The sequence below is a fragment of the Heteronotia binoei genome, chromosome 5 (assembly GCF_032191835.1).
Source record: "Heteronotia binoei isolate CCM8104 ecotype False Entrance Well chromosome 5, APGP_CSIRO_Hbin_v1, whole genome shotgun sequence".
NCBI lineage: Eukaryota > Metazoa > Chordata > Lepidosauria > Squamata > Gekkonidae > Heteronotia > Heteronotia binoei.
In genome coordinates this window covers 6562956-6590576 of record NC_083227.1, presented here as the reverse complement: position 1 = coordinate 6590576, position 27621 = coordinate 6562956, and the positions used below count along the sequence as shown (strand labels likewise).

At 48.6% G+C, this 27621-nt stretch overlaps 2 protein-coding genes across 2 annotated transcripts in view; both read left to right on the top strand.

Annotated features, from left to right (window-relative positions):
* The window catches only part of LOC132572129 (zinc finger protein OZF-like), a 1123325-nt gene that overhangs the window by 1080532 nt on the left and 15172 nt on the right, over positions 1-27621 (top strand). The gene's annotated exons all lie outside the window — the stretch shown is intronic.
* LOC132572103 (zinc finger protein 436-like) lies at positions 6756-19237 on the top strand. Its single transcript, XM_060238899.1, has 6 exons — positions 6756-7256; positions 9178-9292; positions 11119-11183; positions 11405-11531; positions 14811-14933; positions 17020-19237. The coding sequence occupies exons 1-6, from the start codon at positions 6834-6836 to the stop codon at positions 18492-18494; spliced, it is 2328 nt and encodes a 775-aa protein (XP_060094882.1). The 5' UTR covers positions 6756-6833; the 3' UTR covers positions 18495-19237.

Sequence of the window (27621 nt, the reverse complement as noted above, 5' to 3'; positions counted from 1 at the left end):
CTTCTGGAAGCAGTTTCTTTTGGGGGGGGGGTGCGGGGAGCAGGGCGGCGATGTCTTCCAGTGCTAGAAAGAAAAGGTTAAATGCATATGCATGAATCTGACGTTCTGTTGCTAATTTGCATATATACATAATTAACCCCCCCCCTCCCCAAAGCAGGGCTTTTTTTCCAGTTGGATGAGTAAAAAAGGAGAGGGAGGGGAGAAAGGGAACTGCCTGCCTGCATTGGAATCAACTGCAGCCCCATCCTGAAACCCAGATGTGTTCTCAGTGTGGGGCTGGGGCTTTCAGCTCCAAGGCCCACCCAGCAAAGGGAGGGAAATCTTTTAAAAAGCGGTTGCGTAGGTGCATATGAACATATGAAGCTGCCTTCTACTGAATCAGACCCTCAGTCCATCAAAGTCAGTATTGTCTACTCAGACTGGCAGCGGCTCTCCAGGGTCTCAAGCTGAGGTTTTCACACCTATTTGCCTGGACCCTTTCTAGTTGGAGATGCCAGGGATTGAACCTGGGACCTTCTGCTTCCCAAGCAGATGCTCTACCACTGAGCCACCGTCCCTCCCCATTGCAGGGAGCAATGCCAGCAAAGATCATGGAAGCACCACAAAACACCTGCCCATTGCAAAAGAGGGAAACTCCTCTCTGCCGGATCATGGTATGAGCAAAGGGACACCTGTTGTCAAGAAACTAAGGAGTGCCACAGTTGTGGGTTCGAGTACCAATTCGTAGTGACTTTTTGCAAAGTGGATGCACAGGGAAGGAACAGAGCTTTTCCAGTTGCGTCGCTCCTGTCCAGTGGCGGAGTGCGTCTAAAAATATTGGTTGCCAGGAAACAAAGGCGACCCACCCACAACTTTAAGGCTATACAGGAGAGCCAGTTTGGTGTAGTGGTTAAGTGTGCAGACTCTTACCTGGGAGAACCGGGTTTGATTCCCCACTCCTCCACTTGCACCTGCTAGCATGGCCTTGGGTCAGCCATAGCTCTGGCAGAGGTTGTCCTTGAAAGGGCAGCTGCTGTGAGAGCCCTCTCCAGCCCCACCCACCTCACAGGGTGTCTGTTGTGGGGGAGGAAGGGAAAGGAGGTTGTAGGCCGCTCTGAGACTGTTTGGAGTGGAGGGTGGGATATAAATCCAATATCTTCTAATCTTCTTCTTCATTTAATTTTTATAAGAAATAAATAAAATTTTCAAAAAATATGTAAGTGGGAAAAAGGTACAATTAAAACTTTTGCGAAATAAATGCATGTATATTTTTAGTAATTACAGTGTACATATATTGTACATATCACTGGCAGTATGCAGTAGATACTAAATGTAAATACAGGTTGCATTTCCTCCAGGGGAGCTGACCTCTGCCAGCAGGGGCTCAGTTGTCAAAGCGGGAGATCCCCAGGCCTCACCTGGAGGCTGATAAAACCTAGAGTTCCACAATGAAGAATGAATAACAGCAAAAATGTGGAAAAATTATGAAAGAATCCTGAAAATACTTAAGAATTCAACAATAGAGTCCAGGGGTGGCCAACAGTAGCTCTCTATGTTTAAAAGGCGAATGTCCTTTTAGTAGCTTGAAAAAATAATAGACGTTCCAGCATTATTAGTATAATGTAACTAAAATCGACATTGCATTTAGGCTTGCCAGCCTCCAGGTGGAAGCTGGGTTTTCAGGTAACCGGCTTAAGGTTGACTCAGCCTTCCATCCTTCTGAGGTCGGTCAAATGAGTCCCCAGCTTGCTGGGGGGAAAGTTTAGACGGCTGGGGAAGGCAATGGCAAACCACCCCGTAAAAAGTCTGTAAAAGTCTGTAAAGAAAACATCGTGAAAGCAACGTCACCCCAGAGTCAGAAACGACTGGTGGTTGCACAGGGGACCTTTGCTTTTCCCCCTAATGTTTAAGGGGCCCCACTTACCATTGGGCAAACTGACATCCTGGCCAGTCCACCACAGCTCCTGCCCCATCTCTCCACAGCTCGCATAGCAGAGGCAGCTGGAGCGCAATGCCAAATTCTCCCTTCTGCACCGGGCTTTGGGTGGGAGGAACAGCATCCTTTTGCCAGGTGAGACAGGTATAAAGCCCCTGAACAACACAACAGCGAGAAACCCAATGGCACAGTCCCAGAAGGCATCGTCCCACTAAGGGGGATACCAGCCAGAATGCAAAGCTCGTCTTTTGGTTGTGATGAGGCCCAGATGGGATCAAATGCGATGCCAAGCATTTTGGCTGCGCCACCGGCCACCTCCCTGATGTAGAGATCGATTTGTGTTCAGAAAATGGTGGAAGGTGAACTATGCCGTTATACCCTGCCCTCTTTTTTTTTTTAATTAATCAGATATTTATTAACAGATTTTCCGTTTACAGTAAAGAACACTGTAAGAACATAAGAACATAAGAGAAGCCATGTTAGATCAGGCCAATGGCCCATCCAGTCCAACATTCTGTGTCACACAGCGGCCAAATATATATATATATATATATATATATATATATATATATATATATATATACATACATACACACACACACACACACACACACACTGTGGCTAATAGCCACTGATGGACCTCTGCTCCATATTTTTATCTAACCCCTTCTTGAAGGTGGCTATGCTTGTGGACGCCACCACCTCCTGTGGCAGTGAATTCCACATGTTAATCACCCTTTGGGTGAAGAAGTACTTCCTTTTATCCGTTTTAACCTGTCTGCTCAGCAATTTCATCGAATGCCCACGAGTTCTTGTATTGTGAGAAAGGGAGAAAAGTACTTCTTTCTCTACTTTCTCCATCCCATGCATTATCTTGTAAACTTCTATCATGTCACCCCTCAGTCGACGTTTCTCCAAGCTAAAGAGCCCTAAGCGTTTCAACCTTTCTTCATAGGGAAGGTGTTCCAGCCCTTTAATCATTTTAGTTGCCCTTTTCTGAACTTTCTCCAATGCTATAATATCCTTTTTGAGGTGCGGCGACCAGAACTGCACACAGTACTCCAAATGAGACCGCACCATCGATTTATACAGAGGCATTATGATACTGGCTGATTTGTTTTCAATTCCCTTCCTAATAATTCCCAGCATGGCGTTGGCCTTTTTTATTGCAAACGCACACTGTCTTGACATTTTCAGTGAATTATCTACCATGACCCCAAGATCTCTCTCTTGGTCTGTCTCTGCCAGTTCACACCCCATCAACTTGTATTTGTAGCTGGGATTCTTGGCCCCAATGTGCATTACTTTGCACTTGGCCACATTGAACCGCATCTGCCACGTTGACGCCCACTCACCCAGCCTCAACAGATCCCTTTGGAGTTCCTCACAATCCTCTCTGGTTCTCACCACCCTGAACAATTTAGTGTCATCCGCAAATTTGGCCACTTCACTGCTCACTCCCAACTCTAAATCATTTATGAACAAGTTAAAGAGGATGGGACCCAGTACCGAGCCCTGCGGCACCCCACTGCTTACCGTCCTCCACTGTAATCTCTCACCTCAAATAATGCAGCCTTACTGAGGATATAATAAACAAATTTTTTTAAAAAAACAAGAAAAAGTAAGAGTAATCCATAAAATAGAGAACGAAGGAGCAGTCATACAATTTTACTGAAGAGCATCCAGTGAAAATACATCCTATTGACTGATTCTACTGTAGATTTTCAAAAAGTTTTATTAGTTTCAGAAAAAGACAGGGATGGGGAATGGGGGAAAAAAAAAGCACAATACATTCCGGTATTATTTTGCATAGGAATACTTTCAAAAAGCTTAATTCTACAATAATTTCTTTACATAAATTGTCCCCTATTGTTTTGTCTCAACTGCACAGAATCCGTTTTCAAATGTTATAGTATACTCCTTTTGTTAAAATTAACTAGTAATTTTGATAATTCCAGTAAAGATAAATTTTATAATATAAAATACAGGGGGGAAAAAGAAAAATCAGAGAATCACATCAGAGAATCTTAAGAGTCTTGATTATCTAACCATGCATGGAATTTCATCCAATATTTTCCTGCTTCTTCTTTAGATTTCCCAGCTCTGCCGTAGGAAACAACTGTCCCAGTATTCTATTAAGAAATCCAGTTAATCAAACTCAACTAATTAGAGCTCACAGTTTTTTGTATTCAGACCAGAGGAGAGAAAGCGAGCCCAGAACATATTAGAAATAGAGCATATCAGGATAAGAAACGTCTTTTGGGGAGAATATTATGTTTGGTGAGATATTCCGCTATTTGGAACCAGAACACAGTAAATTTTTCTTGAGTACGTTCTGTCAGAGCATCAGCACTATAAATTGAGATTTTACTTAGTAGGAAATAATCCCACAGTTGGGTTCTCCAAGCAAGTATTGAAGACAGAGCCTTGCCTTTCCAGTGTGCAGCAACCTCCAATCACGCTCCTGCCAGCAAAAGGGCAATCCTGTCTACAGAAATTTTGTTTATACCCAGCCCTCTTCAGGCTCCAGTCCCAAATTTCCAGGAATTTCCCAACCTGGAGTTGGCAGCCTTGTGCATTCGGCAGAGTTTGTTGTCTCCTCCAGCTCCTTTTCATCCCAGCAGCCCTGGGGAGGGGGCAGATCTCCTGACCAGTGTTGCCTCTAAGCTGAGTTAGTGTGAGATGGCTCACAGTTTTTTAGCCTCCAACTCACACAATTTTTTTGTCTTCGTTCAGGAAAAATGGCTGCAGGGCAAACAAATTTATGCTGTAGCCATGGCCGGTGTGTGGGAATAGGCGAGGTTGGCAAAAGCCTAGGGCCCCACCTCTCCAACGGGTATCTCTGGGCGCCCCCTCCTCCCACCTTGCCGATATTGAGCTTGAAATATATCACACTGCGTAGGATTATTTGAAGTTGTTTGTGATTTGTGTACTATTTTCTACTTGAGAGAGAAGTGCAAAGATGGATGATGATGTCGTATAACTTATTCTCACATATTTTTTAAAAATAAAAAATTAAATTAAATGCTGGCTGGGGCTGATGGGAGTTGTAGGCAAAAAACATCTGGAGAGCTACCGTTAGCCACCCCTGCATTATAACATAGCAATAAGGACTACGGGAAATTAAGTGCATTTAAAGGCAGTACCGTTGGAAATTTGAAAATTTAAACATTCCTAAGAGAATTAGCAACATAGTTCAGTATGTATCATAATGCCCCTGTATAAATCGATGGTGCGGTCTCATTTGGAGTACTGTGTGCAGTTCTGGTCGCCGCACCTCAAAAAGGATATTATAGCATTGGAGAAAGTCCAGAAAAGGGCAACTAGAATGATTAAAGGGCTGGAACACTTTCCCTATGAAGAAAGGTTGAAACGCTTGGGGCTCTTTAGCTTGGAGAAATGTCGACTGCGGGGTGACATGATAGAGGTTTACAAGATAATGCATGGGATGGAGAAAGTAGAGAAAGAAGTACTTTTCTCCCTTTCTCACAGTACAAGAACTCGTGGGCATTCGATGAAATTGCTGAGCAGACAGGTTAAAACGGATAAAAGGAAGTACTTCTTCACCCAAAGGGTGATTAACATGTGGAATTCACTGCCACAGGAGGTGGTTGCGGCCACAAGCATAGCCACCTTCAAGAGGGGTTTAGATAAAAATATTGAGCAGAGGTCCATCAGTGGCTATTAGCCACAGTGTGTGTGTGTGTGTGTGTGTGTATATATATAAATATGTGTGTATATATATATATATATAAATTTTTTGCCACTGTGTGACACAGAGTGTTGGACTGGATGGGCCATTGGCCTGATCTAACATGGCTTCTCTTATGTTCTTATAAAACATTGAGCCAAAGGAATCAGATCTAAGATTCCATACAGATAAGTACAGTAAAGGACATTGCCATCCAAAAATTTTGAACTTTAAGAACTTCTGTAAGAAATTTGACAACAGCATTTGTGATCATTTAAAAGAAACAGACACTTCGACTTAGTATTCAGATACCTTTTGGGATACAGCCAAGTTAAGAGCAGTTTTTTGTGGGGTAATTCTTATTGCAGGGCCTACTGTAAGCTCCAGGAGGAGTGGCTACATCAGGGGTGTGTGGCTTAATATGCAAAGGAGTTCCTGCTATATATGTAAAAAAAGCCCTGCATTTACCTTTGCCCTAGGACAGACTGAGTCAATGTAAGGAGAGGCTAAGTTTGTTAACATCCTTCAAGAGCCAAACAGTTTGTTAACTTCCTTCAAAAGCCAAAAATCCTTAACGAATCAAACATCCTTAAAGGGCCAAACACGGTTTCCCAAAGAACCATGGAGTCATATCTAAAACAGCTTGGTTTGTGATACAGGAAAATGATATTAACCCTGGTCTGCAACCCGGCGCCCCATGGCGCAGAGTGGTAAAGCTGCAGTACTGCAGTCGGAACACTGCTCACGACCTGAGTTTGAATCCCGGCGGAAGCTGGGTTTTCAGGTCGCCGGCTCAAGGTTGACTCAACCTTCCATCCTTCCGAGGTTGGTCAAATGAGTCCCCTGCTTGCTGGGGGGAAAGTGTAGGTGACTGGGGAAGGCAATGGCAAACCACCCTGTAAAAAGTCTGCCACGAAAACTCTGTGAAAGCAACGTCACCCCAGAGTCGGAAATGACTGGTGCTTGCACAGGGGACTACCTTTACCTTTACCTTAACCTTACAAACCACAAGTCTTTTTGTTCTGAGTCACCAGGACAATTCTCATATGTCTCCTGAACATACGTAGGTTGGCAGTATTCAGTGGTGTATCTCTATTCTCTTTGATTTTCCATCGGACAATCTGTGTCTCTCCTCCCCCCTCCCCCCAGAGAGAAGCCTTTCTTTGTAACCAAGGGACTGAAGGCATCTTTCCACATTCATAGGTGATCCAAGAGAAGGAGAAGGAGATGGAAGAGCAGGACCCAGAAGGACTCGAAACTGGCAAGACAGCAAGCAAAGGCCCTCATCCCACGCCTGCTGGGAGTGGTGTTGAATTCTGGGAAAGTCTGGTGCCAGATATCTGTTATCAGCTCACTGCAGTCTCAGATGTGCGTTGCCGACGCTTCCGGCAGTTCAGCTACCATGAGTCCGATGGGCCCCGAGAGGTTTGCAGCCAGCTCCATGGACTTTGCAACCAGTGGCTGAAGCCGGAGAGGCACACCAAGAAGCAGATCCTGGACCTGGTGATCCTGGAGCAGTTCCTGACTCTCCTGCCCCAGGAAATGCAGGGCTGGGTCAGAGGATGTGGGCCGGAGACCAGTTCCCAGGCGGTGGCCCTGGCCGAAGGTTTCCTCCTGAGTCAGGCAGAGGAGAAGAGGCAGGCAGAACAGGTGAGGGGGTTGCCTCCAATACGTCCAATTCAAGCAAAGATATCAGGCCTTATTCTAAAAGATTCTCTGCCACACGTCTGTTAATCATCCAGATAGGACAGTGGTGGCCAGCGGTAGATCTCCAGATGTTTTTTGCCTGCAACTCCCATCAGCCCCAGCCATTGGCCATGCTGACTGGGGCTGATGGGAGTTGTAGGCAAAAAACATCTGGAGCGCTACCATTGGCCACCCCTGATATAGGAGATTTAATGGCCTCTTTAAAGCAGGCTTCTCTACTAGGGAATTTCTTACCCATCCAGATAATTCACCAGGTCTGCTGATGGAAGGGCGCAGAGTCTGGGGGAGGGGCAGGATCCATTCCTGGGTCTCTTTTCCATTCCATAAGAATATAAGAGAAGCCATGTTGGATCAGGCCAATGGCCCATCCAGTCCAACACTCTGAGTCACATAAGAACATAAGAGAAGCCCTGTTGGATCAGGCCAGTGGCCCATCCTGTCCAACACTCTGTGTCACACAGTGGCTAAAAACCAGGTGCCATCAGGACATAAGAACATAAGAGAAGTCATGTTGGATCAAGCCAATGGCCCATCCAGTCCAACACTCTGTGTCACATAAGAACATAAGAGAAGCCATGTTGGATCAGGCCAATGGCCCATCCAGTCCAACACTCTGAGTCACATAAGAACATAAGAGAAGCCATGCTGGATCAGGCCAATGGCCCATCCAGTCCAACACTCTGAGTCACATAAGAACATAAGAGAAGCCATGCTGGATCAGGCCAATGGCCCATCCAGTCCAACACTCTGAGTCACATAAGAACATAAGAGAAGCCAAGTTGGATCAGGCCAATGGCCCATCCAGTCCAACACTCTGTGTCACATAAGAACATAAGAGAAGCCATGTTGGATCAGGCCAATGGCCCATCCAGTCCAACACTCTGAGTCACATAAGATCATAAGAGAAGCCAAGTTGGATCAGGCCAATGGCCCATCCAGTCCAACACTCTGAGTCACATAAGAACATAAGAGAAGCCATGCTGGATCAGGCCAATGGCCCATCCAGTCCAACACTCTGAGTCACATAAGAACATAAGAGAAGCCATGCTGGATCAGGCCAATGGCCCATCCAGTCCAACACTCTGAGTCACATAAGAACATAAGAGAAGCCAAGTTGGATCAGGCCAATGGCCCATCCAGTCCAACACTCTGTGTCACAGAAGAACATAAGAGAAGCCCTGTTGGATCAGGCCAGAGGCCCATCCAGTCCAACACTCTGTGTCACATAAGAACATAAGAGAAGCCATGTTGGATCAGGCCAATGGCCCATCCAGTCCAACACTCTGTGTCACACAGTGGCCAAAAAAACAACCCAACTGCTATCAGAAGGTTCAGTGGGTCTAGAACCCCTTCCACTTTGCCCCGCCACAAGCACCAAGAATACAGAGCATCACTGCCCCAGACAGTTCCAATAATATATTGTGGCTAATAGCCACTGATGGACCTCTGCTCCATGTGTTTATCCAATCCCCTCTTGAAGCGGGCTATGCTTGTAGCTGCCGCCACCTCCTGTGGCAGTGAATTCCACACGTTAATAACCCTTTGAGTGAAGAAGGAATTCCTATTATGCGTTCTATCCCGACTTCTCAGCAATGTCATCGAATGCCCACGAGTTCTTGTATTGTGAGAAAGGGAGAAAAGTACTTCTTTCTCTATTTTCTGCATCCCATGCATTATCTTGTAAACCTCTATCATGTCACCCTGCAGTCGACGTTTCTCCAAGCTAAAGAGCCCCAAGCGTTTTAACCTTTCTTCATAGGGAAAGGGTTCCAAACCTTTAATCATTCTAGTTTCCCTTTTTCTGGACTTTTTCCAGTGTTATAATATCCAGGATATTATTCCCTCTCCTTCGCTGCTCTTTCAGATGTGGGCACCACCCTTGAAGAAGGAAGCTACATTCTCTGAGGGGAAAGGAACTTCCTCAGAGCAAGGGCAGAAGGCACAGACCCTGGAGGATGCCCAAGACGCCCTCTTCTGTGGTAAGATGTCTTTGTGCCTGGATGCGTTTGGGGCACCCCTATAAATCTGATGGGTAGAAAGTTCAGGTCAAGCGGAAAAATCAATATTTCTTCACATAACACAGCACTCAATGTCCATTAATTGTGATGCCTCTCAAAGTGGGAGAAGAAGAAGATGAAGATGATGATATTGGATTAATATCCCACCCTATACGCTGAATCTCAGGGTCCCAGAGTGGTCACAATCTCTTTTACCTTCCTCCCCGACAACAGACACCCTGTGAGGTGGGTGGGGCTGAGAGGGCTCTCGCAGCAGCTGCCCTTTCAAGGACAGAGGCTCAGAGCGGCCTACAATCTCCTTTCCCTTCCTCTCCCACAACAGACACCCTGTGAGGTGGGTGGGGCTGGAGAGGGCTCTCACAGCAGCTGCCCTTGGGACAGAAGCTCAGAGCAGCCTACAATCTCTTTTCCCTTCCTCCCCCAAAACAGACACCCTGTGAGGTGGGTGGGGCTGAGAGGGCTCTAACAGCAGCTGCCCTTGGGACAGAAGCTCAGAGCGGCCTACAATCTCCTTTCCCTTCCTCCCCCACAACAGGCACCCTGTGAGGTGGGCGGGCCTGAGAGGGCTCTCACAGCAGCTGCCCTTTCAAGGACAGAGGATCAGAGCAGCCTACAATCTCCTTTCTCTTCCTCCCCCACAACAGACACCCTGTGAGGTGGGTGGGGGCTGGAGAGGGCTCTCACAGCAGCTGCCCTTTCAAGGACAGAGGCTCAGAGCGGCCTACAAGCTCCTTTCTCTTCCTCCCCCACAACAGACACCCTGTGAGGTGGGTGGGGCTGAGAGGGCTCTCACAGCAGCTGCCCTTTCAAGGACAGAGGCTCAGAGCAGCCTACAATCTCCTTTCTCTTCCTCCCCCAGAACAGACACCCTGTGAGCAGGGTTCCCTCTAAGCTGAGGTAGCGTGAGCTAGCTCACAGATTTTTAGCCTCCAGCTCACACATTTTTGTCTTAGCTCAGGAAGGATGACCCCAGAGCACACTAATTGATGCAGTAACTCACCAATTTAATCCCAGCAGCTCACAACTTTAATGCCAGTAGCTAACAAAATAGAATTTTTGCTCACAGGACCCTGCGGCTTAGAGGGAACATTGCCTGTGAGGTGGGTGGGGCTGAGAGAGCTCTGACAGAAGCTGCCCTTTCAAGGACAATTCCCGCGAGAGCTATGGCTGACCCAAGGCGATTCCAGCAGGTGCAAGTGGAGGAGTGGGGAATCAAACCCTGTTCTCCCAGATAAGAGAGCTCTGGCTGACCCAAGGCGATTCCAGCAGGTGCAAGTGGAGGAGTGGGGGAATCAATCAATCCCGGTTCTCCCAGATAAGAGAGCTGTGGCTGACCCAAGGCTCTGACAGAAGCTGCCTTTCAAGGACAATTCCCGCGAGAGCTATGGCTGACCCAAGGCCATTCCAGTAGCTGCAAGTGGAGGAGTGGGGAATCAAACACGGTTCTCCAGATAAGAGAGCTCTGGCTGACCCAAGGCCATTCCAGCAGCTGCAAGTGGAGGAGTGGGGAATCAAACCCAGTTCTCCCAGATTAGAGAGCTACGGCTGACCCAAGGCCATTCTAGCAGGGGCAAGTGGAGGAGTGGGGAATCAAACCCTATTCTCCCGGATAAGAGTCCATGCACTTAACCACTACACCAAAATGGCTCTCTGGTATTTGGTACTTTTCTTCTATCTCTCCAAGGATTTAGTAAAAGATGTGAAGGTGTTGAGTGTACACTGGGAAGAAAGAGCAAATGGAATAGGAAGTCATGACAAACACCCTTTCTTCTTTCTCTTACTGACAGGCAGTGGAGAAATGCTGTTGAGCCGTCATCATCATTTCAGATGTGTGGAAACAGCTGCAGTCCAGGTAGGAGAGATGAGCAGGAGACAACATGGGTCCCTCCACCTTTCTCAGGGGGCCTTTTGCTCCTGTGGTTTCCTCAAGGTGTCCGGCTGGGGGATGCTCTGAACACCACTCCCGTTACCCATCCCAAGCCGTACATCCTGTACCGTCTCAGACTGCCCCCTTCCATGGGGCAACCTCTGCCTGGTGTGATCTCTGACAAGGGAATCTGTTTTTCCTTTCAGTCTCTCTTTCCCTTTGAGGAGGTGTCCGTCTCTTTCACGGAGGCGGAGTGGGCCCTTCTGGATCCAGGCCAAAGAGCTCTCTACAGGGAAGTCATGATGGAGAACTATGGGAACGTAGCCTCTCTGGGTAAGGATCTTTAATGGGTGTCAAACAAGCAAATTGCTGCCATTGAGATGAGCCATGAGTCAAAACGTTGAATAGGAACATGCTATTTCAGTTGCTTGCCCTGCTATTTGCCCAGGGGCAACTGAGCGCAGAGTTGCGGCCAGAGAAGAAGACGATGATATTGGATTTATATCCTGCCCTTCACTCTGAATCTTAGAGTCTCAGAGCGGCTCACAATATCCTTTATCTTCCTCCCCCACAAGGGGGAGGGACGGTGGCTCAGTGGCAGAGCATCTGCTTGTGAAAAACTTCAACTAGAGACCCTGGAGAGCCATGAATGGGGCTGTGGCTCAGTGGTAGAGCGTCTGCTTGGTAAGCAGAAGGTCCCAGGTTCAATTCCCGGCATCTCCAACTAAAAAGGGTCCAGGCAAGTAGACGTGAAGAACCTCAGCTTGGGACATTGGAGAGCCATGAATGGGGCTGTGGCTCAGGGGTAGAGCATCTGCTTGGTAAACTGAAGGTCCCAGGTTCAATTCCCGGCATCTCCAACTAAAAAAGGTCTGGGCAAGTAGGCATGAAGAACCTCAGCTTGAGACCCTGGAGAGCCATGAATGGGGCTGTGACTCCGTGGTAGAGCATCTTCTTGGTAAGCAGAAGGTCCCAGGTTCAATCCCCGGCATCTCCAACTAAAAAGGGTCCAGGCAAGTAGGCATGAAAAACCTCAGCTTGAGACCCTGGAGAGCCATGAATGGGGCTGTGGCTCAGTGGTAGAGCATCTGCTTGGTAAGCAGAAGGTCAAAGGTTCAGTCCCGGGCATCTTGCACTAAAAAGGGTCCAGGCAAATAGGTGTGAAAAACCTCAGCTTGAGACCCTGGAGAGCCATGAATGGGCTTTGGCACAGGGGTAGGGCATCTGCATGGTAAGCAGCAGGTTCAATCCCCGGCATCTCCAACTAAAAAGTGTCCAGGCAAATAGGTGTGAGAAACCTCAGCTGGAGACCCTGGAGAGCCATGAATGGGGCTGTGACTCAGTGGTAGAGCATCTTCTTGGTAAGCAGAAGGTCCCAGGTTCAATCCCCAGCATCTCCAACTAAAAAGGGTCTGGGCATGTAGGTGTGAAGAACCTCAGCTTGAGACCCTGGAGAGCCATGAATGGGGCTGTGGCTCTGTGGTAGAGCATCTTCTTGGTAAGCTGAAGGTCCCAGGTTCAATCCTCGGCACCTCCCACTAAAAAGGCTCCAGGCAAGTAGGCAGGAAAAATCTCAGCTTGAGACCCTGGAGAGCCATGAATGGGGCTGTGGCTCAGTGGTAGAGCATCTGCTTGGTAAGCAGAAGGTCAAAGGTTCAATCCCGGGCATCTCCAACTAAAAAGGGTCCAGGGAAGTAGGCGTGAAAAACCTTAACTTGAGACCCTGGAGAGCCGCTGCCAGTCTGAGTAGACAGTAATGACTTTAGGGGAGGGACAGAGACTCAGTGGTAGGTTCAATCCCCGGCATCTCCAACTAAAAAGGGTCCAGGCAAATAGGTGTGAAAAACCTCAGCTGGAGACCCTGGAGAGCCATGAATGGGGCTGTGACTCAGCGGTAGAGCATCTGCTTGATAAGCAGAAGGTCCCAGGTTCAATCCCCAGCATCTCCAACTAAAAAGGGTCTGGGCATGTAGGTGTGAAGAACCTCAGCTTGAGACCCTGGAGAGCCATGAATGGGGCTGTGGCTCTGTGGTAGAGCATCTTCTTGGTAAGCAGAAGGTCCCAGGTTCAATCCTCGGCACCTCCCACTAAAAAGGCTCCAGGGAAGTAGGCAGGAAAAATCTCAGCTTGAGACCCTGGAGAGCCATGAATGGGGCTGTGGCTCAGTGGTAGAGCATCTGCTTGGTAAGCAGAAGGTCAAAGGTTCAATCCCCGGCATCTCCAACTAAAAAGGGTCCAGGGAAGTAGGCGTGAAAAACCTTAGCTTGAGACCCTGGAGAGCCGCTGCCAGTCTGAGTAGACAGTAATGACTTTAGGGGAGGGACAGAGACTCAGTGGTAGGTTCAATCCCCGGCATCTCCAACTAAAAAGGGTCCAGGCAAATAGGTGTGAAAAACCTCAGCTGGAGACCCTGGAGAGCCATGAATGGGGCTGTGGCTCAGTGGTAGAGCATCTGCATGGTAAGCAGCAGGTTCAATCCCGGGCATCTCCCACTAAAAAGGGTCCAGGCAAGTAGGTGTGAAAAACCTCAGCTGGAGATCCTGGAGAACCATGAATGGGGCTGTGGCTCAGTGGCAGAGTATCTGTTTGGGAAGCAGAAGGTCCCAGGTTCGATCCCCGGCATCTCCAACTAAAAAAGGGTCCAGGCAAGTAGGCGTGAAAGACCTCAGCTGGAGACCCTGGAGAGCCGCTGCAAGTCTGAGTAGACAAGACTGACTTTGATGGACCCAGGGTCTGATTCAGTAGAAGGCAGCTTCATATGTTCACAACAGACACCCTGTGAGGTGGGTGGGGCTGAGAGGGTTCTCCCAGAAGCTGCCCTTTCAAGGACAACTCCTGCGAGAGCTGTGGCTAACCCAAGTCCATTCCAGCAGCTGCAAGTGGAGGAGTAGTGAATCAAACCAGGTTCTTCCAGATAAGAGAGCTCTGGCTGACCCAAGACCATTCCAGCAGCTGCAAGTGAAGGAGTGGGGAATCAAACCCGGTTCTCCCAGATAAGAGAGCTCTGGCTGACCCAAGGCCTTTCCAGCAGCTGCAAGTGGAGGAGTGGGGAATCAAACCCAGTTCTCCCAGGTAAGAGTCCGCACACTTAACCACTACACCAAACTGGCTCTCCTATGTTAGCATCAGAGCAACTCAAGTCACAAACATCTGCACCTCAGACTAGGCCACTTAATAAACCTTTGAGGGGAACTAGGGTGCTTTGGTCACAGATCCATCCCCCTTATACTGGTTCTGATTGTGGGCTTTTATCTTGACCATTGTTCTGTCCTTTCAGAAGAATTTTTACCCCTGGATTTCTTTACTTCCCCGTATAAGACTGATGTAGTGGTTAAGTCTGTGTATTCTTATATGGGAGAACTGGGTTGATGCCCCACTCCTCCCCTTGCTCCTGCTGGAATGGCCTTGGGTCAGCCATAGCTCTGGCAGGAGTTGTCCTTGAAAGGGCAGCTGCTGTGAGAGCTCTCTCAGCCGCACCCACCTCACAGGGTGTCTGTTGTGGGTTGGGGGGGGGAGATAAAGGAGATTGTGAGCCACTCTGAGATTCGGAGTGGAGGGTGGGATATAAATCCAATATCTTCTTCTTCTTCTCTCCCTCTCTCTCTCTGAAAGAAGCCAGAAGTATAAGTGAAACTATGGTGGAGACAGACAACAGCCTCACATCCAAAGAAAGACTGGAAAGTCCCTCAAGAAGATCCCAAGAGCCTATTTCCTTTGCAAATGATCTGGCTGAAAGTGAGTATCCTTCATGAGAATGTTAAGGGGAAAGGCAAGGAATAGCCTTGGGTCTTTCTGATTCACTTCTGAGCAACGTTTGGTTTGGTACAGTCATACGGCGTGCTAGATTAGGAAGGAGGGAGGCCTCCTGGGGGCTTGAAATCAGGAGTTTCAGAAACTCCTTCTGTGGAAGAGCACATCTGTGGCTCTTATTAAGCAAAGAGTTCAAGATGACACTGAATGCCAGCTAGATTTAATAAGAAACCCAAACTTTATGATTCCTGAAAAAAATGGATATACTACGAACAAGGCCCAATATCTTAAAAATATAGAATTACCCCCCCCCCCTTATAGAAGGGTTTTTACTCTTGTCAGGTGTGATGTTATGCCATCTAAGGTAACAGATGTGAGATATTGAAGGACCCCATGCAACAAAATAATCTGTACATGCCCCATTGGTGAGGGGGAAACACTGGAACATATTCTTATTCGTTGTTCCCTCTATAAGGAAGTTAGGAACAAGACGATTCTCCCTATTTTGAACCAGCCAAAGGTGCTAACAGATAAGATATCTCTGGGGAAACTGCTGGTTGTTGAAATACCAGCAATCACTAGAGTGACAGCTAGGTTTTGCGCCCAAGTGATCCGACAGAAGAATAGTTTTAAATCATAGGAGCTTTCTCTTTTGGTGTAGACTACTACTATGTACTAAAATACAGGGCCTTCTCCATAGTGGCCCCGTGCTGGTGGAATGAGTTGCCAGAAGAAGTTAGGGCCCTGCAAGAGCTTATAAAGTTCCGCAGGGCCTGTAAGACGGCACTCTTCCACCAGGCATTTGCAAACTAGACTGCTGGCCGCTACAGTACTCAGGAAACATCCGGACCACCTCTTGCAAGCTGCTCTATAGCAGCAGCGGAAAGGACCATCTAAGACTCGCCTATAGAGGACATACGATCATAGCATTGAGATGTTAATTTTTGTTTTTAAATTGTTTTATGGCTTTTATGTCCTATTATATGTTATACCCATGCATACGCATGAGCATGTAAGCTGCCCTGAGCCCACTTCGGCTGGGAGGGCTGGATATGAATGGAACTAACTAGGGGAGGGACAGTGACTCAGTGGTAGAGCATCTGCTTGGTAAGCAGAAGGTCCCAGGTTCAATCCCTGGCATCTCCAACTAAAAAGGGTCCAGACAAGTAGGCGTGAAAAACCTCAGCTTGAGGCCCTGGAGAGCCATGAATGGGGCTGTGGCTCAGTGGTAGAGCATCTGCTTAGTAAGCAGAAGGTCCCAGGTTCAATTCCCGGCCTCTCCCACTAAAAAGGGTCCAGGCAAGTAGGCGTGAAAAACCTCAGCTGGAGGCCCTGGAGAGCCATAAATGGGGCTGTGGCTCAGTGGTAGAGCATCTGCTTAGTAAGCAGAAGGTCCCAGGTTCAATCTCCAGCATCTCCCACTAAAAAGGTCCAGGCAAGTAGGCATGAAAAACCTCAGCTTGAGGCCCTGGAGAGCCATAAATGGGGCTGTGGCTCAGTGGTAGAGCATCTGCTTGGTAAGCAGAAGGTTCCAGGTTCAATCCCCAGCATCTCCCACTAAAAAGGTCCAGGCAAGTAGGCGTGAAGAACCTTAGCATGAGACCCTGGAGAGCAGCTGCCAGTCTGAGTAGATAATACTGACTTTGATGGACCAAAGAGGGTCTGATTCAGTAGAAGGCAGCTGCATATATCCATAACTAACTAACTAACAAAATAAATAAATAAATATTTTTTAATCTACATTTTAATGTTGTTGTATTATATGGACATGTATTTTAGTAGTACACCTTTGACAGATTTGTACTTTTTATTATTGATAGATTTGTGCTTTTTACCTGTTCTAGGACTGTTATAATAAACACTGACTGACTGGCTCTTCTGCGGGGGTTGGGGGGGGGTGAGATATCTTTAAAAGCTAGATATTCTTGGGGAAAGATGGAGGGGTGGTTAACATCAGCCAAGCTGGACAAAGGTCAAAGGACCATCAATCCTTTCCTACAGCGGATAAATGGATGTCTTTGGACCTTTCCATCCCTCCCATGTGCTAACAGGATCTCTCTCTTTATTCCAGCAAAGGATGATCAGAGGACTGAGGAGGGTAAAGAACTTCATCAGCAAATGCCAGACAGAGTTAAAATTGAAGACCTGAAAGAAAATGTCAGAAATCAAAGCAGGCCTGGGAGAAAGAAAGGTAGCCATATGGTTGAGAAGCAAGATGGAAGACAGTGGAATGTCCGTTTCCCCAAGCACAGAATAATGAAGGCAAGTAAATCCATTCAGTGTGGAAAGTATTTCAGAAACAGATCACAGCTCCAAGTTCACCAAAGAATATACAGAGGGGAGAAACTGTTGGAATGCTCAGATTGCGGAAAGAAATTCAGCCAGAGTGACAGTCTTCAGGAGCATCTAAGAACCCACACAAGGGAGAAACTTTTTCAGTGCTCAGAGTGTGGAAAGAGATTCAATCGGAATCAAAATCTTCAGCAGCATCAGCGAACCCACACAGGGGAGAAACCTTTTGAATGTTCAGTGTGTGGAAAGAGATTTGGTGTGAGGGGGAATCTTCAGCAGCATCAGAGAACCCACACAGGGGAGAAACCATTTGAATGCACAGAGTGTGGAAAGAGATTCAGCTGGAGTGGCACTCTTCAACTGCACCAAAGAACCCACACAGGGGAAAAACCTTTTGAATGCTCAGAATGCGGAAAGAGATTCAGTCAGAGTGCCAATCTTCAGCAGCATCTAAGAACTCACACAAAGGAGAAAACGTTTGGATGCTCAGAGTGTGGAAAGAGATTCAAGTTGCGTGACAGTCTTCAAAAGCATCTGACAACCCACACAGGGGAGAAACCTTTGGAATGTTCAGAATGTGGAAAGAGATTCAGTCAAAGTGGCAAACTGCAACAGCATCAGAGAACCCATTCAGGGGAGAAACCTTTTGAATGCTCAGTGTGTGGAAAGAGATTCAGCATGAGAGGGAATCTTCAACAGCATCAGATAACCCACACAACGGAGAAACCTTTTGAATGCCCAGAATGTGGAAAAAAATTCAGTTGGAGTTGTGCTCTTCTACAGCACCAAAGAACCCACAGAGGGGAAAAACCTTTTGAATGCCCAGAGTGTGCGAAAAGATTCAGTCAGAGTGGCCATTTGCAACAGCATCTAAGAACCCACACAGGGGAGAAACCTTTTGAATGCTCAGAGTGTGGAAAGAGATTCAGTCGGGTTAGCAAGCTTCAACTGCATCAAAGAACCCACACAGGGGAGAAACCTTTTGAGTGCTCAGAGTGTGGAAAGACATTCAGTCAGAGTGGCCATCTTCAACTCCACTGGAGAAACCACACAGGGGAGAAACCTTTTGAATGCTCAGAGTGCAGAAAGAGATTCAGTCAGAGTAGTGATCTTCTACTCCATCAGAGAACCCACACAGGGGAAAAACCTTTTGAATGCCTGGAGTGTGGAAAGAGATTTAGTCAGAGTAGCAATCTTCAAAAGCATCTGAAAACCCACACAGTGGGGAAACCCTCTGAAAACAAAAACTTTTGATTGCTCAGACCTTTGAGTTTCACTCAGCATGGAAACCTTCTACAGCAGGGTTGGCAAGTGAAAGTTGTGGGACATAAATTCCCCAACCCCAGTTGTCTTCCCCATGCACCCCTAGATTCTCCCACAGAGAATCAGGCAGGAGAAGTACATAAGAGAAGCCATGTTGGATCAGGCCAGTGGCCCTTCAACACTCTGTATCACACAGCGGCCAAAAAATCAGGAGGTCCACCAGTGGGGCCAGGACTACCGGAAGCCCTCCCACTGTTGCCCCCCCACAAGCACCAAGAATAAAGAGCATCACGTGCCCCAGATAGAGCGTTTCATCTATATCTTTGTGGTTAATAGCCACTGATGGACCTCTGCTCCATATGCTTATTCATTCCCCTCTTGAAGCTGTCTATGCTTGTAGCCGCCACCACCTCCTGTGGCAGTGAATTCCACGTGTTAATCACCATTTGGGTGAAGAAGTGTACTTCCTTTTATCCGTTCTAACCCGACTGCTCAGCAATTTCATTGAGTGCCCACAAGTTCTTGTATTGTGAGAAAGGGAGAAAAGGACTCCTTTCTCTACTTTCTCCATCCCATGCATAATCTTGTAAATCATGTCACCCCTCAGTCGATGTTCCTCCAGGCTAAAGAGGTTTCTCCAGGCTTACATTTGTATCATGTAAATCAGACTTTCTTTTCTGTGCTTTGTGGGGTTTTTTTTAATGGGTTGGGCTTCATTAAATGTGTCAAAAGATTACCGTAGCATGTCTTTTTCCCATTGTGTATAAGATTCTAGATAAGAAATAATCTTTTAGATGCTTGAGACTCACAGCTGGGGCCAGGCCCAGCGCGTGGGGTTCTGGCGCCTAAGGCAGAACCCCAAAACTTTTGCACATGCGAGGTGTGATAACGTCACGGTGACGTTATCTCGCTGGGCGCTCAGTGCCTGAACATATGAAGCTGCCTTATACTGAATCAGACCCTTGGTCCATCAAAGTCAGTATTGTCTTCTCAGACTGGCAGCGGCTCTCCAGTGCTTCCCTTCCCCCACGCCCTCAGAGGATGCCGGGGAAAGGAGATGCTGCTCTTTTGACTCCGAGGGATCAGGAGAGCTTCTCCGACCCCTCAGAGGCAAAAGATTTGGCCCTTCCCTTCCCCCACGCCCTCGGAGGTTGCCGGGGAAGGGAAACGCCAAGAGTGGCAGAGGCTCAGGGATGGTGTGAGCAGGGAGGGGGCGCCCGCCTCCACCCCTGCTGGGAGCTAGCGCCATAGACAATCACCTAATTCTCCGACTCCCGCGTGCTGGCCCTGCCTGGGGCCATGACTGATCCCCCATGAATTAATCCGACCCGGTTTGCCCCCTTTCATGATGTGGGTCAGTTACGTTCAAGAGCCAGAGTATTGGGTTACAACTTGATGGATCTGAGTTCAAATCCGCAGTAGGCTTAGAAGGTCTTTGGATGCCCTTTAGCCTGTAAAGTTTTCAAGTTAACAGACCTTTCAAGATAGTTGTAAGGATAAAATATGAGGGGGGGGCGTTTTGAGGGGGGGAATGGCCTTTTTTGAAAAGATGTGTTTGATAGGTGCAGAAATCTCAGGAATGTATTCTGTATTTATTTATTTCAAAGTGGGAACCAACAAGAGCTTATGAGATGCATCTCATTTCTCCCTCCCTCACACTTTCATATTTCCTTTTTCTGAAAGACCCCATTGTGCCTCCTCTTTCCATGCCTCCTTCTCCCCTTCCCACCCCACAGCCAACCTATATTTTTCTGCCCCCTTGTCTTTGGCTTTTTCTCTCTCCCCATCCAGCATCCTCTACCTAGGAAAATTTCAGCCCAGTTCTCTGATTCCAGCCAATGGGCCAGGCCAACCTAATTGGTAGGGTGTCCTCAAGCACTTAGAGGGGAACCTTTCTTTCCCCCCTGCCCCCATATCCTCTCCCCTTTTCTTGCCTCAGTCTCTCCTTCTCAGCCATTCACCAACCTACTTTTATCTGCTCCCATCTTCAGCAATAGTTATGATCGGGGTCATTTTGTAGAAAAATAGGTGGCGGAGCACATTAGCATAACTCATTAGCATATGCCCCTCCCACCAGCCAAAAGCAACCTGATGCAAGAAAGGAGAGCCCCAGGCAAGCGAGGCCTGCCTGGGCTGGCTAGAGATCCAGCCTGCCCAAGCAGGCCTCGCTAACCTGGGGCTTTCCTGGGCCAACCCCTCCTCTCAGTCAAAAGGCCAGCAAGCCACCCACCTCCCAAAATCACATAAGAAGTGGAGAAAGGGTGGCGTGGGCTTCTCAAGGGGTTAAAGAGGGCTGCTGGGGGAGTGGGAAAAGCTGGTTGGCTGCCTGCTCTCCTAATCCAGGGATTGTTATGCAGCTGCACCTACTATTCAATGGACAAGGTAGGTGGGGAGGAAGAGGGGAAACCGTGAGAAAGGTTCACGAGCTGTGCTCCTGTGAGCTCCTGGTGAATCTGAGGCCTGGTTATGATTTATTGACTTTATTAAAACCCTGGTAGGGTTGCCAAGTCCAATTCAAGAAATATCTGGGGGCCTTGGGGGTGGAGCCAGGAGACTTTGGGGGTGGAGCCAGGAGACATTAGGGGTGGAGACAAGATCAGGGCTGTGACAAGCATCATTGAACTCCAAAGGGAGTTCAATGGCCATCACATTTAAAGGGACCGCGCACCTTTTCAATTCCTTCCTTCCATAGGAAATCATGAAAGGCAGGGGCACCTCCTTTTGGGGCTCATAGAATTGGACCTCCTGGTTCAATCTTTTTGAAACTTGGTGGGTATTTTGGGGAGAGGCACTAGATGCTATACTGAAAATTTGGTGGCTCTACCCCCAAAAACAGCCCCCCCCCAGAGCCCCAGATACCCACAGATCGATTCTTCATGATTTTCTATGGGAATAAATCTCCATAGGGAATAACAGAGTTCCCAGCAGACATTTCCCTCCCCTCCCCCCGCTTTCTGACGAACCTGAAGCGGGGGGGGGGGAGGGCCTCCAAACCGGGGGATCCCCTGCCCCCACCTGGGGATTGGCAACCCTATACCCTGGCTTTCTTCACAGTGGGGACCAAAGGAATTTGCATCCTTCTTCTCTGTTCCTTTTTACCTTCACAACGACCCTGTGAAGCAGGTTATTCTGAAAGTCTGGGACTGGCCCCAAACCACCCAGTGAGTTTCCACAGCAAAGCTCTATCAGTACACCGGACTGACTTTCCTAGGGTAGCTTCTCTTGAACAGGATCCAGCAGCCAGTCCTGGGTGAGTCATACAGGTCAGGTGGTAGATTCGAACGGGCAGCCATGATGGTCTGAAGCAGTGGAACAAAGTAAAAAAAAAAGCCATAGTTTTAACTTTGTTGGCCTTAAAGGTGCTAAAAGATAAAGGCAGTCCGCTGTGCAGTCGTTTCCGACTCGGGTGACGTCGCATCACGACGTTTCCACGGCAGATTTTTTACGGGGTGGTTTGCCATTGCCTTTCCCAGTCATCTATGCTTTCCTCCCAGGATGGAAGGCTGAGTCAACCTTCAGCTGGCTACCTGAGCCCAGCTTCCGCCAGGGATCGAACTCGGGTCGTGAGCGGAGAGCTCGGACTGCAGCTTTACCACTCTGCACCACGGGGCTGCTCTTAAAGGTGTTACTGGACTGCTGTTTAGGTCAGGTGGTAGGAAACAGGTAGCTGCTAGGCCTAAGGTGGCCAACTTCAAGTTGGGACCTGGAAATTACAGTTACAACTGAACTCTAAACAGAGATCAGGTCCCCTGGAGAAAATGGCTTCTTTGGAAGGTTTAGTCTGTCGGATTATAAATCGAAATCACTGTCGGGCTAGGCTGTGGTAGACTGGCAAAAGTGATTAAAATGTGGAATTCATTGCCAGAGGATTGTAGCGATAGCCTCAGGAATACACAGTTTTAAAAGGGGATTAGATAGATTCGTGGAGGAGAGGCCTGTTAGTGGCTACAGGGCACCTCTGCATTTGGAGGCAGTCGCTGAACCGCAGCACCAGGAGGCAGTATCAGGGAAAAGGCCTCAGCCTCTCTGGCCTGTTGGCCCTCTCGAGAAACCGGTTGGCCACTGTGTGAGGCAGGATGCTGGGCGAGATGAACCATTCGTTTGATCCTGCAGGGCTCATCTTACGTTGCTATGACTTGATGGCAGCGGCAACAAGAAGAAGAAGATATTGGATTTATATCCCGCCCTCCACTCTGAAGAGTCTCAGAACGGCTCACAATCTCCTTTCCCTTCCTCCCCCACAACAGACACTCTGTGAGGTGCGTGGGGCTGGAGAGGGCTCTCACAGCAGCTGCCCTTTCAAGGACAACCTCTGGCAGAGCTATGGCTGACCCAAGGCCATTCCAGCAGGTGCAAGTGGAGGATTGGGGAATCAAACCCGGTTCTCCCAGATAAGAGTCCACACACTTAACCACTACGCCAAACTGGCTCTCCAGAATATCCAGAATAGTGTAGAGGGCTGGACTAGATGACCCTGGAGGTCTCTTCCAGCTCTGATTCGATGATTAAAGATGGAGCACGCATATTACTCCCGTTCTACAGTCACTCCATTGGCTGCCCATCTGATACCGGACTCCGTTTAAAGCAGGGGTAGCCGAACTTGTTTAATGTAAGAGACACATAGGATAAATGTCAGGTGCTTGAGAGCTGCAAGACATGAATGTCAGATGTTTGAGAGCCTCGGGAAGGAAGGAAAGGTGGAAAGAAAGCAATTTTAAATTAATTTCTCAAGCAGCGGGGGGAGGGTTTGAGAGCCACATCATATGTGTGAAAGAGCCACATGTAGCTCCCGAAATGAAGTTTGGCCACCCGTGGTTTATAGCAGGGGTGGCCAGCAGTAGCTCTCCAGATGTTTTTTGCCTACAACTCCCATCAGCCCCAGCCATTGGCCATGCTGGCTGGGGCTGATGGGAGTTGTAGGCAAAAAAACATCTGGAGCGCTAGCGTTGGCCACCCCTGGTTTACAGTATTAGCTATTGGCTATTACAGGGCTGGCCAAACTGCGGTTCGGGAGCCAGATATTGTGTGTCTCTTGAAGCCCCCGCCACCCCACTGGCCAGCTTGGAGAAAGCATTTCTCTCTTTAAATCACTTCTCCAAACCAAGCCAGCTAGAAGCTTGGAGAATGCGTTTAAAGTTGCTTTCTTTCCACCTCTCCTTCCCTTTCTCCCGGCTCTCAAACGTCTAATGTTCATGTCTTGCAGCTCTCAAACATCTGATGCTAATTCTCTTACGTTAAGCTAGTTTGGCCACCCCTGAGCTATTACGTGCAAAACCCTTTATGGCTTTTTTGCGAGACCGCCTCTCCCACTCCGTGCAGCCGTGACAGCTTTGCTCATCTGAGTGCCATCTTCTGCAGATGCCAACCACAAATGGGCAAAATCAACAACCGCTCATATCTGTGCCTTCTCTGTTGTGGCCCCCACCCTAAGGAACGGCCTGCCACCTGAGGAAGTCCGGAAGGTTCCTGCTCTCCAACCTTTCAGCAAAGTATCCAAAGCAGTGATTCAAGAGAGCTTTTCTGTGCATGCAATATAGTTGCACTGTACTAAAGGATTCACAGAGTTTCTTACATAAATGATTAGGGCCTGTGGTCTATGCTACTTTGCTGGAACTAAGATCCCACTGTGTAATTTTTGTATTATTTCATGTATCATGTTAAGACATGCTTGGCTTCAGTCCTGTTTTTAGGTACTGGATTGGTTCTGCAGCTCTTGTCCTGTTTTGTTGTTTATCTTCCTTATCTTCACACCCCTTCCAACCCTTCCCAGCAATTAACACAGAACAATGGTCACATTCAACAGCCAGTTTCCTTCCAGGAAGCCCCACCAAACAATGGGCACATCCACAAACCAATTGCCCTTTCACCACACCCCCTCCAGCCTAGAAATAGCAGCTCTCCAGCAGCCCTGGCCCCACTCAATGCACAGCAGCCAAGAAGGTCAGAGCGCCTGCTCCGGCTGCAACGCCACTGAGGATGTTCTCCGCAGCTGAGAACGAAACGTCTGGAAGGAAAACTTTCTCCAGTAGAACACGGCACTTGAGCCCGAAAGATTCTACAAACCCTAATAATGTCCTATCTTGTTGATTGCACTGATTCCCACTGTGGAATCTGCCTCGAGTCTGAAAGAGAAAGGCGGACTATAATTGAGGTAAATAAATAAATAAAATCCTGTAGAGCTGTGGTCCCCAACCTTTTTGGCGCCAGGGACTGGTTTTGTGGAAGACGATTTTTTCAGTGGGCCGGTGGGGGTGGGGGGATGGTTTCTGAGGATACAATTGTGCACTTTATTTCTATTAGTTTGCTGTGGCGGTGAAGTGTGCAGACTCTTATCATGGAGAACGGGGTTTGATTCCGCACTCCTCCGCCTGCTGCTGCTGGAATGGCCTTGGGTCAGCCATAACTCTGGCAGGAGTTGTCCTGGAAAGGGCAGCTTCTGGGGAGAGCTCTCTCAGCTCCACCCACCTCACAGGGTGTCTGTTGTGGGGGAAGAAGGCAAAGGAGATTGTGTGAGCCACTCTGAGACGCTGAGATTCAGAGCAGAGGGCAGGCTATAAATCCAACGTCGCCGTGGACTGGTACCAGCTTTGGGGAGGGCGTTATTTAAGGTAGAGGCCCCCAATTTTTAGCACAGCATCCGGTGCCTCTCCCCAAAATACCCTCCAAATTTCAAAAGGATTGGACCAGGGGGTCCAATTCTATGAGCCCCCAAAGAAGGTGCCCCTATCCATTATTTCTAGCGGAGGTGTGAGGTTAAATAGATCCAGGCGAGCAGCCGGGTTGGTCTGAGGAACAGAACAAAGATTTAAAAGGTGTGAGGTCCCTTGAAATGTGATGGCCAGAAGTGCCTTTGGAGTTTGCTAATGCCTGTCATAACCTTGCTCCTGGCTCCGTCCCCAAAGTCTCCTGGCTCCACCCCCAAAGTACCAGTACCAGTCCACAGACCGGATGTTGGGGACCCCTGCAGTAGAGATTCCTCATCTCCCCAAGCCCCACCCTTTCCAAGGCTCAACCCCCAAATCTCCAGGAAGTTGTCAATTTAAAACTGGCAAGGCTACATCTGGCCCACAGGAGTCCTCCCTCAAAGGCCAAAGCAGACCTGAAAAGGACCCTACCCTGTGCAGAATGCTATGGTTGCCTAGCGACAGCCAGTGAGGGAAACCATTGCTTGTCGCTAAAGGGGCTCCTTTTTTGACATTGGGGTGTATGTTAAACTCTTTCTCCCCCCCCCTAATATTATTCAAATTTAATAATCATTTTCCTGCAACCCTGGGAAATGTTCAGTTTGTAGGAAATTGTCTTTCCATGCACAGTTCCAATAATCGCATTTAGTTTAGAAGGTTGCTAAGCCTTCTTGGTTCCTATTCTGGCCAGTGAATTTGAATCTGTGCCCGGGGAACAGGAGAGAGGGGGGCTAAATTAGAGGCTTCTAAGGGGGTTTCTAGGGAGGGGGGGGGAGGAAACATCTGCTGCCAGCAGTTATTGAAGGCTGGGAGGATCATCCCCTTCCCCAATTCCTTCTCTCTCCTGGTCACCAATCCCCAGGTGTGAGCAGGGGACCCCCTGATTTGGACGCCCTCCCCCCAGCTTCAGGGTCATCAGAAAGCGGGGGGGGGGAGGGAAATATCTTCTGGGCACTCCATTATTCCCTATGGAGACCAATTGTCATAGGGTATAATGGAGAATTGATCCACTGGTATGTGGGGCCCGGGGGGGGGGGCTGTTTTTTTTGTTAGGTAAAGGCACCAAATTTGCAGCATTGCATCCAGTGCCCCTAAAATTACCCCCCCCACCCAAGTTTCAAAAGGATTGGACCAGGGGGTCCACTTCTGTGAGCCCTAAAGGAAAGTGCCCCTATCCTCCATTATTTCCAGTTGAAGGAAGGCATTGAAAAGGTGTGCAGACCCTTTCAATGCGATGGCCAGAACTCCCTTTGGAGTGCAATGATGCTTGACACACCCTATCTCCTGGCTCCACCCCCAATGTCTCCTGACTCCACCCCCAAAGTCTCCTGGCTCCGCCTCCAAAGTCCCCAGAGATTTCTTGAAGAAGAAGAAGATATTGGATTTATATCCCGCCCTCCACTCCGAAGAGTCTCAGAGCGGCTCACAATTTCCTTTACCTTCCTCCCCCACAACAGTCACCCTGTGAGGTGGGTGGGGCTGGAGAGGGCTCTCACAGCAGCTGCTCTTTCAAGGACAGAGGCTCAGAGCGGCCTACAATCTCCTTTCCCTTCCTCCCCCACAGCAGACACCCTGTGAGGTGGGTGGGGCTGAGAGGGCTCTCACAGCAGCTGCCCTTTCAAGGACGGAAGCTCAGAGCGGCCTACAATCTCCTTTCCCTTCCTCCCCCACAACAGACACCCTGTGAGGCGGGTGGGGCGGAGAGGGCTCTCACAGCAGCTGCCCTTTCAAGGACAACCTCTGCCAGAGCTATGGCTGACCCAAGGCCATGCCAGCAGGTGCAAGTGGAGGAGTGGGGAATCAAACCCGGTTCTCCCAGATTGGGATTTGGATTTGGCAACCAATTTAAGAAATATCTAGGGACTTTGGGGGTGGAGCCAGGAGACATTGGGGTGGAGCCAAGATCAAGGCTATGACAAGCATAATTGAACTCCAAGGGAGTTCTGGCCATCACATTTAAAGGGACGGGCACACCTTTTCAATGCCTTCCTTCCATAGGAAATAATGATGGATAGGGGCACCTTCTTTTGGGGCTCATAGAATTGGACCCCCTGGTCCAATCGTTTTGAAACTTGGGGGATATTTTGGGGAGAGGCACTAGATGCCGTACTGAAAATTCGGTGCCTCTACCTCAAAACACAGCCCCCCCCCCCGAGCCCCAGATACCCGCGGGTCAATTCTCCATTATTTTCTATGGGAATAAATCTCTATAGGGAATAAGAGAGTTCCCAGCAGACATTTCCCTCCCCTCCCCCAGCTTTCTGATGACCCCGAAGCGGGGGGAGGGTCTCCAAACCGGAGGATCCCCTGCCCTCACCTGGGGATTGGCAACCCTATTGCGCCCCCCGCCCCCCCTCTTGCAGGAATCTTTGGCTTTCAGCCTCTTCTCCCAAAGTCAATGCAAAGCCCTTTTTGCAGAAATGGGAGGGGGGGGG